The sequence below is a fragment of the Castanea sativa genome, chromosome 4 (genome assembly GCF_040712315.1).
Source record: "Castanea sativa cultivar Marrone di Chiusa Pesio chromosome 4, ASM4071231v1".
Lineage (NCBI taxonomy): Eukaryota > Viridiplantae > Streptophyta > Magnoliopsida > Fagales > Fagaceae > Castanea > Castanea sativa.
This window is the reverse complement of record NC_134016.1, coordinates 43,628,510-43,642,999: the sequence shown is the minus strand read 5'-3', so window position 1 is coordinate 43,642,999 and position 14,490 is coordinate 43,628,510. Positions and strand designations below refer to the sequence as shown.

The 14,490-nt window shown below is 33.0% G+C and overlaps 1 protein-coding gene across 1 annotated transcript; it reads right to left on the bottom strand.

Moving 5' to 3' along the window:
- Positions 1-850: 850 nt before the first annotated feature.
- Positions 851-4,642, bottom strand: LOC142631621 (protein neprosin-like). The gene is made up of 7 exons (XM_075805830.1): positions 3,945-4,642; positions 3,753-3,839; positions 3,385-3,597; positions 2,620-2,784; positions 2,291-2,344; positions 2,063-2,209; positions 851-1,490 (listed from the first exon to the last, which is right to left on the bottom strand). The coding sequence occupies exons 1-7, from the start codon at positions 4,329-4,331 to the stop codon at positions 1,113-1,115; spliced, it is 1,431 nt and encodes a 476-aa protein (XP_075661945.1). The 5' UTR covers positions 4,332-4,642; the 3' UTR covers positions 851-1,112.
- Between the last annotated feature and the right edge of the window lie 9,848 nt (positions 4,643-14,490).

Genomic DNA, 14,490 nt, shown 5'->3' with positions numbered 1-14,490 from the left:
TCTGGCTCAAAGGGGAATAGCACTGAGTTTTTCTAAGAAACTGCAAAAGACAAATGACATTGAAAATTATATGTTTCCCAATTTGGTATTAATCAATTCTCAACTTCAAGTCAATATTTGATAGCACAAACTTGGTTCGAGGAAAATGCTTGTTTGTTGTTGTTGGTATTGGGTTCATTGTATTTCAATATCTCAGTTTTCTTTTAATAATTATTGTATTGTGCTTACTTATAGGAACAATATGAATAATGTATTGTGTTTGCTTAGATACACTACTTTAGTTAATTCATTGTTTGAAAGCTGGGATCCAAATTAATGTATAGATTATAATATTATGCAAAAGTTGTCCAATGTGTAAATCTGTCTGTTTCCTTCAGAATTTGCTTCTTTGATGCACCGCACATGCAAAGCCATATATAAAATACCACTAGCACATTTGGATTGTCCTTCCCTTCAAAGAAAATAAATATTTGTGGAAGTGGTATGGGTTTTCTAAATGACAATGTAATTGTAGGTTTGGTAGGTTAACATATCGTAAATTTTATATATATGATTGGAATATAATTTTTTTTTTCGGGTTAAATTTTCTATACTCCAAAATATTCCTGACATTTATTTAATATTACTACCTAAAAAAATGAAGACAAATAAGTTAAAAAAACAGTAAGGTTAATAAATTTTTTTTTTAATAAAAAAAAGTCCACACCTCATTTTTTTTTTTCTTCTTTTAAAATAGCACACAAGGATGCTAATATTACTTAAGGCCTAAGGGTGTTGACAACGTGATCCTGCCTGTAACATTGATTGATTTATTTATTTTTTCATATAATTCAAGGATTTGGAAGAGAAAGGTGAAGAACTGAGAACATCACACACTCAATTGTTATTGATAATCTGTATTTCCACAAATTTACATACTCCCAAAGGTGGGATGAATAATGGGTAACTCGTTAGTAAAAATGGAATTTTGTGGGAAAATTTTTATGACACCCAAACCATGTCAAGGCTAAGATGCAAACTAAAAACTCATATTTGAAAAAAAAAAAAAGAGAAAAAAAAAAGAGAAAAAAATATATAGGCTACTCTCTATATCCTGTGCTTTTTTTCTTTCTTCATGGACATTTTACATTCCTTCCAGGACCTCCATAATAAAAGTAAGTTCCCCAAGCATTATTTCTCCCTTGTTTTATATCATAACAATTTGGATGATCAGCCAAGAGGTGAAGATTTGTTAGAGGAAGCAAGTTATTATCCCAATCAACAACTTGCAAATTTCTGAAATAAGAAGCTTTTCCAAATCCTTCTTCAGCAAAATGGCCACTACCCATTTGAGTAGATGTGTGATAACCTGATGATCTAGAATTTACAATCTCTCCTCCAAATTGAACCATGCTAGCATGAGTTCTTAAGTGACTAAACAAGAATGCTGGCCAATAACCAACCAGTAGTCCTGATCCAAATTCCAACCACCAATGTCCATGCTTAGGGTCCTACACGCAAAACAAATTATGTTCTAGTGACTTTTTTGGCTAAACTTTGGATGTACATTGCTTAAGTCTTCCTTATTTCTCATTATGTCTTTGACTGCATAAAGGCAAACATAATGAATTTCCCTAACATGGGTCCAATTATCTTATTATATAGTCTTAACTACAAATGAAGGGAAAGAAATCACAACCATTAATGGAAGAGTAAATAACTAAATATTAGGGAAAATAAAAAAAAGAAATGTATGCTTTTAATTCTTCAATTTATAATAGATGGTGGGAGTCAACCCAATCTTTAAAAAAAATAATTAAAAAAAAAAAAGTTAGTGCTTTATTAAAGAAGAGAAGCTCATGCATCAGGAAGCCTTTTTTAAAAGGAAAAGAAGAGAATCTTACATTTTAATAATAAAAAAATCAGAAAGAACTATGTCAAGAAAGGTATTTTGCCTCTAAGTTCTTTAATGCCACCGAATTAATGATTATGCAATGTTGAACGAAATGTTTTTTTTTTAGGATTTTATTCAAAGGAGACACTATGTAACATTATTTGTCAATTGATTGAAGCTAAGGCTTACCTTCCAAACCATTAAGCCAATATCAAACTGTCTACCATTGTAGTAGGACTTTGGAGAGATTGCTGCTCCAATAGCAACCCTGTTGTTGGTTTGGACAAAGCCTGAGCACAGTAAGTTGTAGCATCCAGTTGCTTGGTATGCATCAGTCTGTGATTATATTGAAAAAATGTCAGCACTAGTTATTATGGTTCAAATATTTAAGAGGAAAATAGAGTGGACAATACTTACTGTCCAATAAGTGAAGAACCTAGGATTGTTGTCCCCATACAGATCTGGGCTAACCTGAAGAAATATGATTACAATATCTCATTAAACTCTATAAAAACCTTTGTAATAATACCCATGAGTAGTTGAATAGCTTCCAAAAACTAATCCAAATGATGAAAATCTTTGTCGTCAACAATTGAATAAACTAAATTCTGTATTATAGTAGTGACAACTAAATATATTCAAATGATACACGTGTAGTTATTTGGAAGTTTAATTAGTATTACTAGAGAAAGTTCAATGGGTTGTTCATTAATAAAATGCATAGCATCACACAATGATACACTTGCCTGCCAACCAGCTTCAATGGTATTCAGGTCATGGCCAAAGGAACCAGAAATGACCCAAATTTGTGACAAGCTGAATTCATATCGATCAGTTACTTGAGGTGCCCACACGTTTATGCCAGCCTTTGCTCCAAAATATTGATCTCCATTTACAAATAGAACTGCATGCTGCAATATGAAATTATCAATGCTTAGATACTAAAATATACAGATGTGAAATATAAAGAAAAGTCTGTCCAGGTTGAGAAGAATATGGTACATTATGAGTCATTTTATTAATGAGCTACTCTGACTTTAACTAATTATTAGATTTTAGCACAGAAGAATTAGAAAAACTAGTAAAATACTTCTTGAGCAAGCAGTAGCATACCCATTATCCAAATTACATTCATAACATATGAATTCAATATTACGTAATACAGAGTACTCTGAAACTCAAAGCCAATTTTTACAATTAAGGTCTTATCATTGTCTGCTCCCTATTTACCAAAACACTCTAAATGATTGAGGTAAAATGGAAAAAAAAAGAAGCTTGGCTTTTTGTGTTAAACTAGACTTATTGGTGGAAGGATTCTAGGAATGAGAAAAAAAAAATGAAAATAACACATAACCTTTCAAACGATGGAAACAAAAATCAAATCTGGAAAAAATTTGCATAAGCTTTAATAAGATATCACTTGCAAGAAAACAGATTTCCAGAATTCGGTTTTCATTTCCATTTACCAAATTTTCTTATTTCTAAACTTGAAATTGCTTTAGAATACCAACCTCATGACCAGTTCCTGAAGAGTCTCTCCTCACATGTCTTACTGGTTTTCTTCCATATCTGTCAATGGAACTTGCTCCTAGAACATCTTTTTCTGTAGTTCTTCTAATTGGAACAGTACTCTCTGGACATGATTCACCAGATTCTGCCCATAGCTGAAAGCTCTTTGCCACTGTATCTGTTGTGTTAAGGCCTTTTGGTCTCTCTGGTGGATCCTGTAGAACTGAAGACTTTTATTATCTCACATAATCTATAGTTATCCAAAAACAATCTTTATAAACATTCAAATACCAAGCAGTAGTGGAATTTCTTTTCTTGTTTGAATATCAATGATCTTGAGGGAAAAAGAAAAAGAAAATTTTGAAATTACCAATGGTTTCTGTCCTTTAAGCTCAGGATGATCAAAAGCTGGTTGGAGATGAGAAAGAACACAGTCTATAACATCACCATCAGGGCTCTGAAGCAAAATAAACAAGAACCCAGATCACAAAACCATAAAACACAACAATTTATATTGGTTGACACATAGAGAAACACCATGAAATACACAAAATTTAGGTGCCTGAATTGTCTTCACTGCAGGTTTGTTGATCTTGGTGAGATAATCTGTGATCCGCTTCAGCTTGTTCAACTGTGAAGCCGGGTGAAAAGTTTGGTTGGCCGGTAAAGAGTGACCGGAATCTGAGAAAGCAGGGCTAATCAAGGACACTACAAGAAGGAAAGCAACAAGAAGCATGGGAATGGTTGAAGAGTGAGTTTTGTGGGAAGTAGGAGAATGTGAAGCAACAAGTTCATTTGAGGAATGTTGTTGTTGTGCTGTTGTTTTTTTTGGCGCAACAATTAGTGTTTGTATGCATTGGTGTTGTTGTCCTGTTGTGTGATGGATTACACAACACGGTTTGTTTCTATGTTTTGTCCATGGAACTGAATCTATTTCCTTCATGTCCATACAAAACAGTAGAAACCGTTCAAAGAAAATAACCAATCTTTAGTTCTACTTCTCACTTCTTCACCATTTCCAACATTATAAACAAACCTCTCTCACTCTCAGATAAAGAGCATAGTGTCTTGTTTTTTTTTTCCCTGACACCTAAGAAATTTCAAGCACGAGCATATTAAAAAAGACCTGGATTGGTGGGGGCTGTACCTTTTCTTAAGTCTAGCCCATAACAGCCTGTGGTCAAAAGAGTTTTTTAAAATTCCCAATATTTGAGTCTTTAAGAGAGAGGGTGTTTCACAGTTTCTGTTATAGACCTATAGTGACTACAAAGACTCTACAACCAAGAAAGAAAGGAAAAAAAAAAAAGGAATACTAAGAATGAGAGATGACATTAGATTTGGATTTAACCAGACCAATGAGTGTGGAATCTATTTTATTCTTTTCTCTGATTTTCAAGAGAGTGGAATCACCCTTCATTGGTTTACCATTTTGTCCATCTCTTCCTCTTTTTATTTTTTGGAATTTTTTATTTCACTTTTGTTTTTTGTAACAAAGTTTTCCAAATTGGAAATTAATAAGATTGAGAGATGACATTAGATTTGGATTTAACCAGACCAATGAGTGTGGATTCTATTTTATTCTTTTCTCTGATTTTCAAGAGAGAGGAATCACACTTCATTGGTTTACCATTTTGTTCATCTCTTCTGTTTTGAAATTTTTTATTCCACTTTTGTTTTTTGTAACAAAGAGTTTCCAATTTGGAAATTAATAACTTTAGTTTGTGTGTTCTAGTATGTCTAGTATTCTAATTTATCAGTTTGTGTTCAGTTATATCCCACCTGCAGAATCTTTTTTTTCTTTTGGTTTTTTACATTGTAATACTTTCTTTCCATTTTGGGAGGAAGAGTTAGGGGTCTTGCGTTGGTGCTGTTTCTCTTATTCTATGTTTGTTTCAGAAAATTTGAGGTCAAGATTTATGATATGATATCACGGTGCAGTTTCCACTATCCAGTGCAGTAGGAGTACTAGAGCACAGTTGGACATTTGGATTTTGGTGGACCATTCTAATCATAGTATCAATTAAACCATGATGATGAATAATTTCCATGCTTTCCAAATGGGTATAATTTTTTTAACCTAAGAAAATAAATTGTGCAATTGCTTTTGACTATTAGAAAGAGCTTGTTGATAATTGAAATTCAAAAGTTTTTTTTTGTAATGATTTTGTGTTAGACCAAATTTTGTACCATGTGCCTTTTTTTGCTGTTTAAGATTTGCTCTTCCTTGTTCATAAGGTAAAAGTATATTTTGTAATTTATTAGTAATGATTATATGCAAATCACTTATGTAATAACTAATAAGTGGGTGGGTTAGTTCAACTCATAAAGTTTTTTGCATCGAATATGAGATTTGGATTCAATCCCCCTTGTACCAATAACGAATTAGTGTCTTGTGTCTTAACTTGATGATAAAGAGCAATTATCATGAAAACAAATCAATGTCTTGACTTGAAGATAAAGAGCAATCATCATGAAGCGGATGCTATAAGTTTGAAATACTATCATATCATATCTATAATATAAAATAAAATAAAAAATTTAAATAACCAATGAGTGAATGCTATCTTATTCAATTTTATGCTCATTTTTCAAAAGTGATCTCAACTTCTCACATGATACTCATTTATTACTTTGGTTGATATATGGGTGACTTGATTATTACCACTATTTATGTAGTTTTTTTGTCCATGAAGCAATTAAGGCTAAATCTTCCACTTTGCTACCTATTTGCTTAGTACCAATCAAACAAACACTCATTTAATAATTTCGGTTTAGAAATGGTAAAAGCATATACCAATACAAATAAATGAGATGAAAGTGAAGCTTAACACAATCAGTTATATATTTTCTTTTATCAAGCACAAAAAACAAAACAAGTGTGCTTTGGTAGCTGACACAATTATGATATCCATGTTTTTTATTTTACCTTGGCCGCAATGCATGCCTCATAGATTCCAAAAGTCTAGCTAACACACTTAACAGATTTTCAAGAGGCAGATTATATTTTCTACTCCAAAGAGGGGTCATAAAATCATTGTAATAATTCCACGAGGAAATAATAATGCTGTAGGACCATAGTGCCTTTATTTGATCAGTGGGGCTTGCTAGCTAGATGTTATGAACGTCAGGATCATCGGTACACGATGTCAATGCAGTCGAAGACCACTGTGCCGACACCTATTTAAACCATTAAAGTCTTCGGTACCATTGGAATGACTACTGAAATTGAGAGACACATTATTTATATTATTAGAAAATGGTGAATTTACTATACAATTTTAACGTGATGGTCACTTTATAAGTACAATTTCTTATGCAGTGAGCGTACCCTTGACATGATAATCACTCCACAAATACAAGTTTTTGTGGAGTCAGGGGTAAATGTCAGGGTTCAAGTCTCCAAAATAAACATGCATATATGCTAAAATTAGACTAGAATAAGATTTTTATCTCATATAAAAAAATTAGTAAATTTAATCATTTTATTAATATTCTAACATTTTTCCTCACATGGGATCTAACTCTATTTTTTTTTTATTCGAAGTGATTTTCCATGTTCCACGATTTTGCTTTTCTATTGAGCCAACAAATTTCATAATATTTTTAATCAATCGTTGCAATAGCCTATTGATATTAATGTAAAATAAAAAAATAATGTCGATAATAAACTCGTGAAAATGACATTACACCAATTAGAAGACATTCTCTCAAGTGTCTCTAGCACTGCTTATTACTTTTTAGATGTCCATGAGTTTATGGTGCATTCCATTTTGAATTTTTTGAGGTTCATGTCAGTCATAACTCAAGCTTTTAAGAAGTTCAACCAGAACTCCGAAGAGAAATAGAAGAAGATAAATTAAAAAAGGCATTTGTTTGTCGAGGTAAAAAAGGGCCCCTACATTCAGTTTTCACTCAAGAAAATTCAACACACACATCAGTACTTCCAGTTCCAATAGAAGGTGAAACCGTGCAAGTTAAAAGCAGTACATTTAATCAAAATTGAATTACCAAGATGGCCAGGATCATGAAGAAGTATATGATAAAATTTTCGTGTAAAAATTTTGTAACTTAGCTTTTTGAAAGCGGGCAATAATCATGTAGCGAAATACTCATATTTCCAAAGTATTTAGCAAAATATCCATTTTTTAAAATTCAGCATTAGCATATTTTGCTACTTAAATTTTTTTTGAAAATTTAAGTAGAAACTCTATATTACTAATATTGACCTCCGCTTAAAAATACATATAGAACTCGATTTTGAAAATATTGATTAGTTTCATATAGAGATTGAGTTTCAAAATAAGAGTATTTTGCTAAATACTTTAGAAAAGATGAGTGTTTTACTGCATAGTTTAAGATTTAAGCCATTTTTCCCTTTTGAAAGTTACCATATATATATATATTCCCATGTAGAAACCTACAAGCTACTAGTAGTAATTCTTTTTGAACATGGCTTGGCATTAATATAGTGTGGCATATATAGCACAGAGGTATGGGCCCTTGACCTGGTCACTCTTTTTTCTGGGGTTCTGAGCAAAGGTGCTTGCCACTTCAAAATGCCCCTCTTCTCATGCCGTTCTTTAATTATCTCTTCTTTTCACAAAGACCCACTCACTCTCTCAACTACCTATTCGGCAAAATAAAAGAGTACTGTTGCAGAATAATATTGGTCCACTGTCTTTAAAAAAACAACTGTCATGCAATCACAATGTATAAGGTTCTTTAATTTTTGGAACCATAGTATGATACATATTCATACCCCTTTGTAAAGTTGGGTTTGAGTCTTTGAGAGAGAATAGATCCCAAACCCCACAAACCTTGAAGAATATATATTTTCCATGTCTTCCTAGATTTTATCTTCTTGAAGTTTGTGTTATAATTAGTTATAGAATATAAAGCATAAAGAGAAAAATTAATGTAGTTTAAGGGCAGTGTGTACGTAAATAAAAATACGTTACTGTTTGGAAAAGGCTGCCATTGCCATGCTTTTCAAAAGGTTACGTAGCAACCAAGCAAATATATATAAAATTAGCAAAGTTCTGCTACTAGAGAGGAATCGTATGAGTAAACTGTAAACAGCTAAGTTATATTAGGAAGTAGATTTTATTCTCTCAAAGGCTCTTGAAGTTCTTGATCATTCTCATGTATGGGAACCAATTTTTTACTTTCCCTTTCTAGTATTCTACTATTCTTATTGATGTTTGCAAATTCGATGTCTAAAATAGTAGAGCCATGTCCCTAAGGAGATTCCATTGCTGTAGGAGTGATCATGCAGGTCATCATTCCAAAAGAATGTGATAATTAACAATGAAATCATAATTATCCAATGGTTACCGGTTCAGAAAAAGTGGATACAATTAGCTACTATTATACCACTACCAAAAAAAAAACTTGTTTTATAACAGCGTTTTTTTTTTTTTTTCAGCAGTTTTGAAAACCACTACTATAAGAGACTTAATACAGCGCTTTTAGAACTTGCCACAATATGTTAACCTATTAAGGCAGTTTAAAGCCGGAGCTATGAATTTAAAGTTGACGCTATTACAGTTAAGGATTTTTGATCCACTCGAAATGAAAAGCACATGAACTTAACCAGAACGTAGCATAAACTACAATATGAATCCAGTTCCATTGAAAAGCTAGTCAGATTTTAGTGAGCTTTTGGACCTGGAAAGAAATGTTAGTACGTTCACCTAATTTCTAATATGAAATCATTTTCTCTTCACAAGATAAGCCATATATGGTCAAAATTGCAATGCCATTATGGTACAAGCACGCCACACAAGTAGCTGGTACCAACATGCTTGTTAGCCAAGCATACATGAGTGCATTACCACTACACCTTAGTGCCTGTAGTGAAGATAGAATAAGATGGTGATAGATCATCTACCTTGTATGCAGATAGTGCCATAGTGGATACCATGTGTTGTTATCTTTCTGATATGTATATAAAAAATGTTACTCTCTTTTCACTATCATTTCTACCAAGAAAAGCTAAAAACTTATGTGCCTTTTTTAAAGCCCCACTTGAAAATCTTGAAGACTCAAAGCTAACAAGCTATAATGAACTTAAATTGGTATAGTATGTATCACATGGGTACCAACATTGCTAGCAAAAGTTATTGCTAACAAGGTATTTGTTTAATTGTATATAGCTACTTTATTTTTACACTATGACTATGGTTGTGGAGGTTGATCAATAGGGACGGGACCTAAGGCAATAATGATGCTGGTCGAAAAATTGACCTATGGGAGACTTATTGGAAGTATGTTGTGGTGATATACGATACAAGACATTGTAGGCTTCATTATTTTGCGGTCCCAAAAGTGGTGTCTAAAGGTACGTAGTGTGTGATTGTCTTCTTGTAGTTTATTTTTGACTATTGGAAGCTTGCAACATGGTCATATTATACGTAACGTACGAGTGTCGCTATGTTCTAGAGAAATGGTAAAGCGTCTTCCTGTGGTGTTTTGCAAAACGGTGCGGACAAGAAAAGGCATTACCTCCTTTTGTTTTTGCTTTGTTTCGTTTTGTTTTATTTTGTTTGCAACTTCATGCAAAAAGCGATGGTTTAAGTGTGTTTTATTTTGTTTGTAACTTAAATGCAAAATAGCGATGGATTAGGTATTGACCACTTGTGTGTCGTATGATAATGATATCAACTATTTGGTTTTATTTTATTTTGTTTATTTTATTAAAAGTGAAGTAAACAGGGGCGGCTTGATGAATTTGGGAGCCTAAGGCAAAAACTGGTTATCTTGTTTCATATATAAAATTACTATTAATTAACATGAACCATGTAGAATTTAAAATAAAATAAAAAGTTTATAAACACAAAAAAATGTGACAAAACCTTTTACATTTGTTGATGTGGCAGATTGATAGTAGTGAGTAAAAAAGTGATGTTAATAGTGAATCTAATTGAAGACTAGTAAAAGTTTGCTAACTCAATTATTGTAAAAAATGTTGTGAATTTTTTTTTTTTGTGAATTGCTTTCTTTCTTTCTTTCTTTTTTCTTTTATTAAAGTGCTACATTCAGAATATTTTTCATAACAAATTTTAGGTGTTAAGTTGCTTCTTGTTTTCTAGTTGAACTTATCACTAAAATTATTTTTTTGCTGTCAATAACAACCTTTAACAATTTGCTATTTGGGATTTTTTGTAAAAATGTTGTGAAAAATGTTGTGGACATAACATTTTTTCTCTTTTTTATTAGTATTTCATTTGATAAGAAAATATTATTTTATTTATTGGTCAATATTTTGGCTTAATTAATACTATTGGTTAAAATTTAGGGGCTTTTTTTTCACTTGGGGCCTTAGGTGGCCGAATCAATGGCTTATACCATTGAGCTGACACTGGAAGTAAAGTATATATATCTTTTAAAAAGAGTGATTTTTTTAAAGTATATAATAAAAGTATATTAAAATTTAAATGAAAAAGCTCATGATTAGGGCTATTCATAGTTCAGATCGAATTAGGTTTAGGCTTAACTCGCACTTGACCTGACCTGATCGGGCGAAGCATGTCTTAACCGTCCTTGGCCTAAGAGTTTGATCTAATCAGGTAGATCGGGCCTTCAACTAGTGGTGGTTGGTTTGTTTAGCGTATTGTTGTTTGGTATCAGTGTTCAAACAATAGTTTTTAGTATTTAAACATTGAAAACTATTGTTCCAAAACAAAAATAAAACAATGTGTTTGGTAGACTGGGTTTTTTAAGGGTTTTAGAAAAATGTTTCTCAAATTAAGGTGTTTAAAAACTTATTTTAGAAAGCTCCTCATAGTAGTTTTTAGGTTTTAAACAATGTATTCCAGTGAAATGCTCATAAATATATGCAAATTGGTGGGGCCCATGTGGATTAGACAACACACCATAGAGCTATCTCTCTCTCCCACGCATTCCATCTCTCCCACATCAGCGGTCCTCTCTCTTTGAATAAAAAATTATAAAGTGGTACAACTTTGTCATCTTTTTAAAAAAGAATAATAATAAAAAAAAAACACATGCCAAACACATAACTTGCAATGAAACATGTTATATGAAATATGGTACCAAACACATTTTTTTCATTGTAAGTACTTTAAACATATATTTTCACATCACTTTTTAAACCATAGTTTTCACATCATTTTAAATAACGATACTAGAAATCTCCAACCAAACGAGCCAAATAGTGATGGATTAGGTGTTGAGTACTTGAGTGTCATATGATAATTGTAGGGATGGAGGGCCAGATATAGGTATTGGGCTGTGGGCCGTGCCCAAGGACATCAGATAGCCCAAGGATAGGTAAATACTAATGAAGACATACGGGTTAATGGGTTGTAGAAGAAGTCTGGTTGTAAAGAGCTGAAAATGTTGTCCAATGAGAAGTACCTCCTCAACCAAACAGAGTAGAGGTCAAAGGTCCGACCCTTCATCAAGAAAAGGGCAACAAACAATCATGCTGGCAAGGATAAACATCAGATAGGGATAAGACAAAAGAGAGTTGGAAAATAACTGAGAAGAAACCTACTACCCCCACAGTGAATGCTTAACAGCTAACTCTTTGGCTGCATTGATGTGGAGGTGATACCTGAACAGTAACATTCAGTCTTACAAATACTCACAAAAACTTCAGGAAAGTGCTGATGGGACAAGTATCAAGGTCAGCAATCTGATCTACACATGGAGGGCTGAGATGAAGGGAGAAAGGGGAATTTACAGGGGGATGATTAGAAAATCTAAGAACGAATGACTGTAGACTCAAGAACTGTAATTTTGTATAAATTTAAGAGAGATATATAAGAACAAACCATCCTCAAATTTGGCCGAGTAGAACTTTTCTTGCTCAAATTTGTTTGTTTTATTCTTCCTAGGATTAACTAACCTACTGTGACAACTGTCCATTTAATTCATTGAAAGTCATTTTTAAGCCCACTTTCTAACAAATTCATTGTTTTGGACTTTTTGGGTCATTGACCCTCCATTTGGGCTTTAGGAGTAAAATGTGTCCTTACAATAATGATATCAACTATTTGGTTTTTTTTTTTTAATATTAAAAGTGAAGTAAAGTATATTTATCTTTTACAAAGAGTGATTTTTTTTTTTAAGTACATAATCAAAGTAAATTAAAAGTTAAATGAAAAAGCTCATGATTAGGGCTGTCCACATGTTGGATCAAATCGGGTTAGGGCTTAACCTGCACCCGACTTAACCTAATTGGGTGGAGCATATCTCAACCGTTGTTGACTTGGGAGGTTGATCTAATTAGGTAGATCAAGCCTTCAACGAGTGGTGGTTGGTTTGGTCGGTGTAGTAGATTTGAAAATGGCGAAAATTTGAAGATTGAATGACGAAAATTTGGTGAGATTTCGCCAAAACTAATGAAAATCTGATAAGATTTCACCAAATCTAGTAGAAATCTCACAAAATCTGGTGAGATCCCACTAGATTCGGTGGAAATCTCACCAAATCTAGAAATTTTCATTGAAAATCTTATACTAATCAGTCAGTTCAAGTTTTTTCGAGTTTTGGGGGAGGAGACCATCAACCGACTCGCCACCGACCATTGGAGTAGTCAAGTCAGAGGGCAGTCGGCTCAGATCCAGTTGAATCTATCGGATGGGTCAAGTCTCTATGTGGGTTGAACAAACCTATTTGTGAACATCGGACATGAATTGATTTCTTTCATAATGTTTTGTCATTTGTTGAAAGACCAAAAATATAGTCTCACAACCTTAAGTAAGGCCTGAAAATTTGCAATACTATGTTTGTGTTTAGCAAAAAGTAAAAAGTCAGCTTATATGGGGCCCATGAATAGTAGCAAACCTATTCAGCACTACCCCCACCTAGAACCTCAAACCAGACCACAGAATGAACCTTCTCCCATAAAAAAAGACAAAGAACCACTATACCAACCTCCAGATCCAACTGTTGGTGCTTTTTCAAGACCTCCAGATATGAACATGTTGGCTATAAACCCTAACCCTCCAAACCCAATTTCGTCATTCCTCAAAACTCTTACCCTTAAAGAAAAGACAAAACCTTTTTTACTCCCAATCATTGATGACACAGATTTAGATTTGTCTGATCTTGATTTAGAAGGCATATTGATGACAGAACCAAAAGTAGAAGAAGAGGATGTCCTCCGCCCTAATCAATTTCCCCACCACCTTTAATTCCTGATTACCAAATAAGATTGACCGACTCATCAACCACAGATTCAAAGCACTTGTTCACCGTTGATAATAGCCCCCCTTCCAAATGGCATGTTGAGATTTTTAACATGTATTCATGGTGCACAGCTGAATTTCAAGCTCCAAATAACACTGTTGCACAAATTATTGCCAAATTTGTTGCAAGACTTACAAGAAAATTAAGACAATGGTAGATCAATCTTGGAGAATACAGGCAAAGACAGGCAGCTTAGTGTAACATTCTAGAAGACTTTTTCACAATCATTCATAGTGAATTCCTTGGTTCAGTGGCCCATTATACAGAAGTAGCAAGAGAAGAATTCTTACTCATGAAGTGTTGTTCCTTTGAAAGGAAAGATTTGGAAAAACATTTTGACAAAATGTCAAGCAGATACTACTCATGGGTCTCACTGTATTATTTCAACTAACTTTTACTTTTATTTACAGTACTTTCAACAAAAAGTTTTCAATTTCAGCAAAATAAATAGATCCCAAATAGACCCTATGTCCCACTCAAAAGTTGCCGCTTTTGTTTTGGTTTGAACTCTAACTTATAATGAAATGAAACAAAACCCAGTTTTTGCTTCACATTACAAGTCACAAGCAATTGCTATACATCAATATCAGTAACTTGTGCCCAACAAAATACATTGCTATCGTGAACAAGAAACTGACAAGGAGATCGGTTGCACTATTTAAATTTGGGTTGTATTATTTCTACAATTGTAAGTGGCGGAACCATATGGGAAAAATTAATATTTTATTTTAGTTTTTATATTTTTAAAAGTTTTCCAATTAGTTTAATTCACACCCTTCTAACAAATTAAACCATGAATTTCTCATTTTTATAAGAGACATCATTGGGTCACAAAGGCCATGGCTCCCCTTAAAATTTCAGGAAAAAATTACATAGATATACATATATCG

Bases quoted from the DNA above. Each gene is read 5' to 3' on its own strand.
- LOC142631621 (XM_075805830.1), bottom strand. From the start codon at position 4,331: ATGGACATGAAGGAAATAGATTCAGTTCCATGGACAAAACATAGAAAC. The intron at 2,345-2,619 runs GCAAGTGTATCA...ATATTTCTTCAG, and splicing joins CCATTGAAGCTGGTTGGCAG to GTTAGCCCAGATCTGTATGG. The intron at 1,491-2,062 runs GTAAGCCTTAGC...TTTTGCGTGTAG, and splicing joins TTGGCTTAATGGTTTGGAAG to GACCCTAAGCATGGACATTG.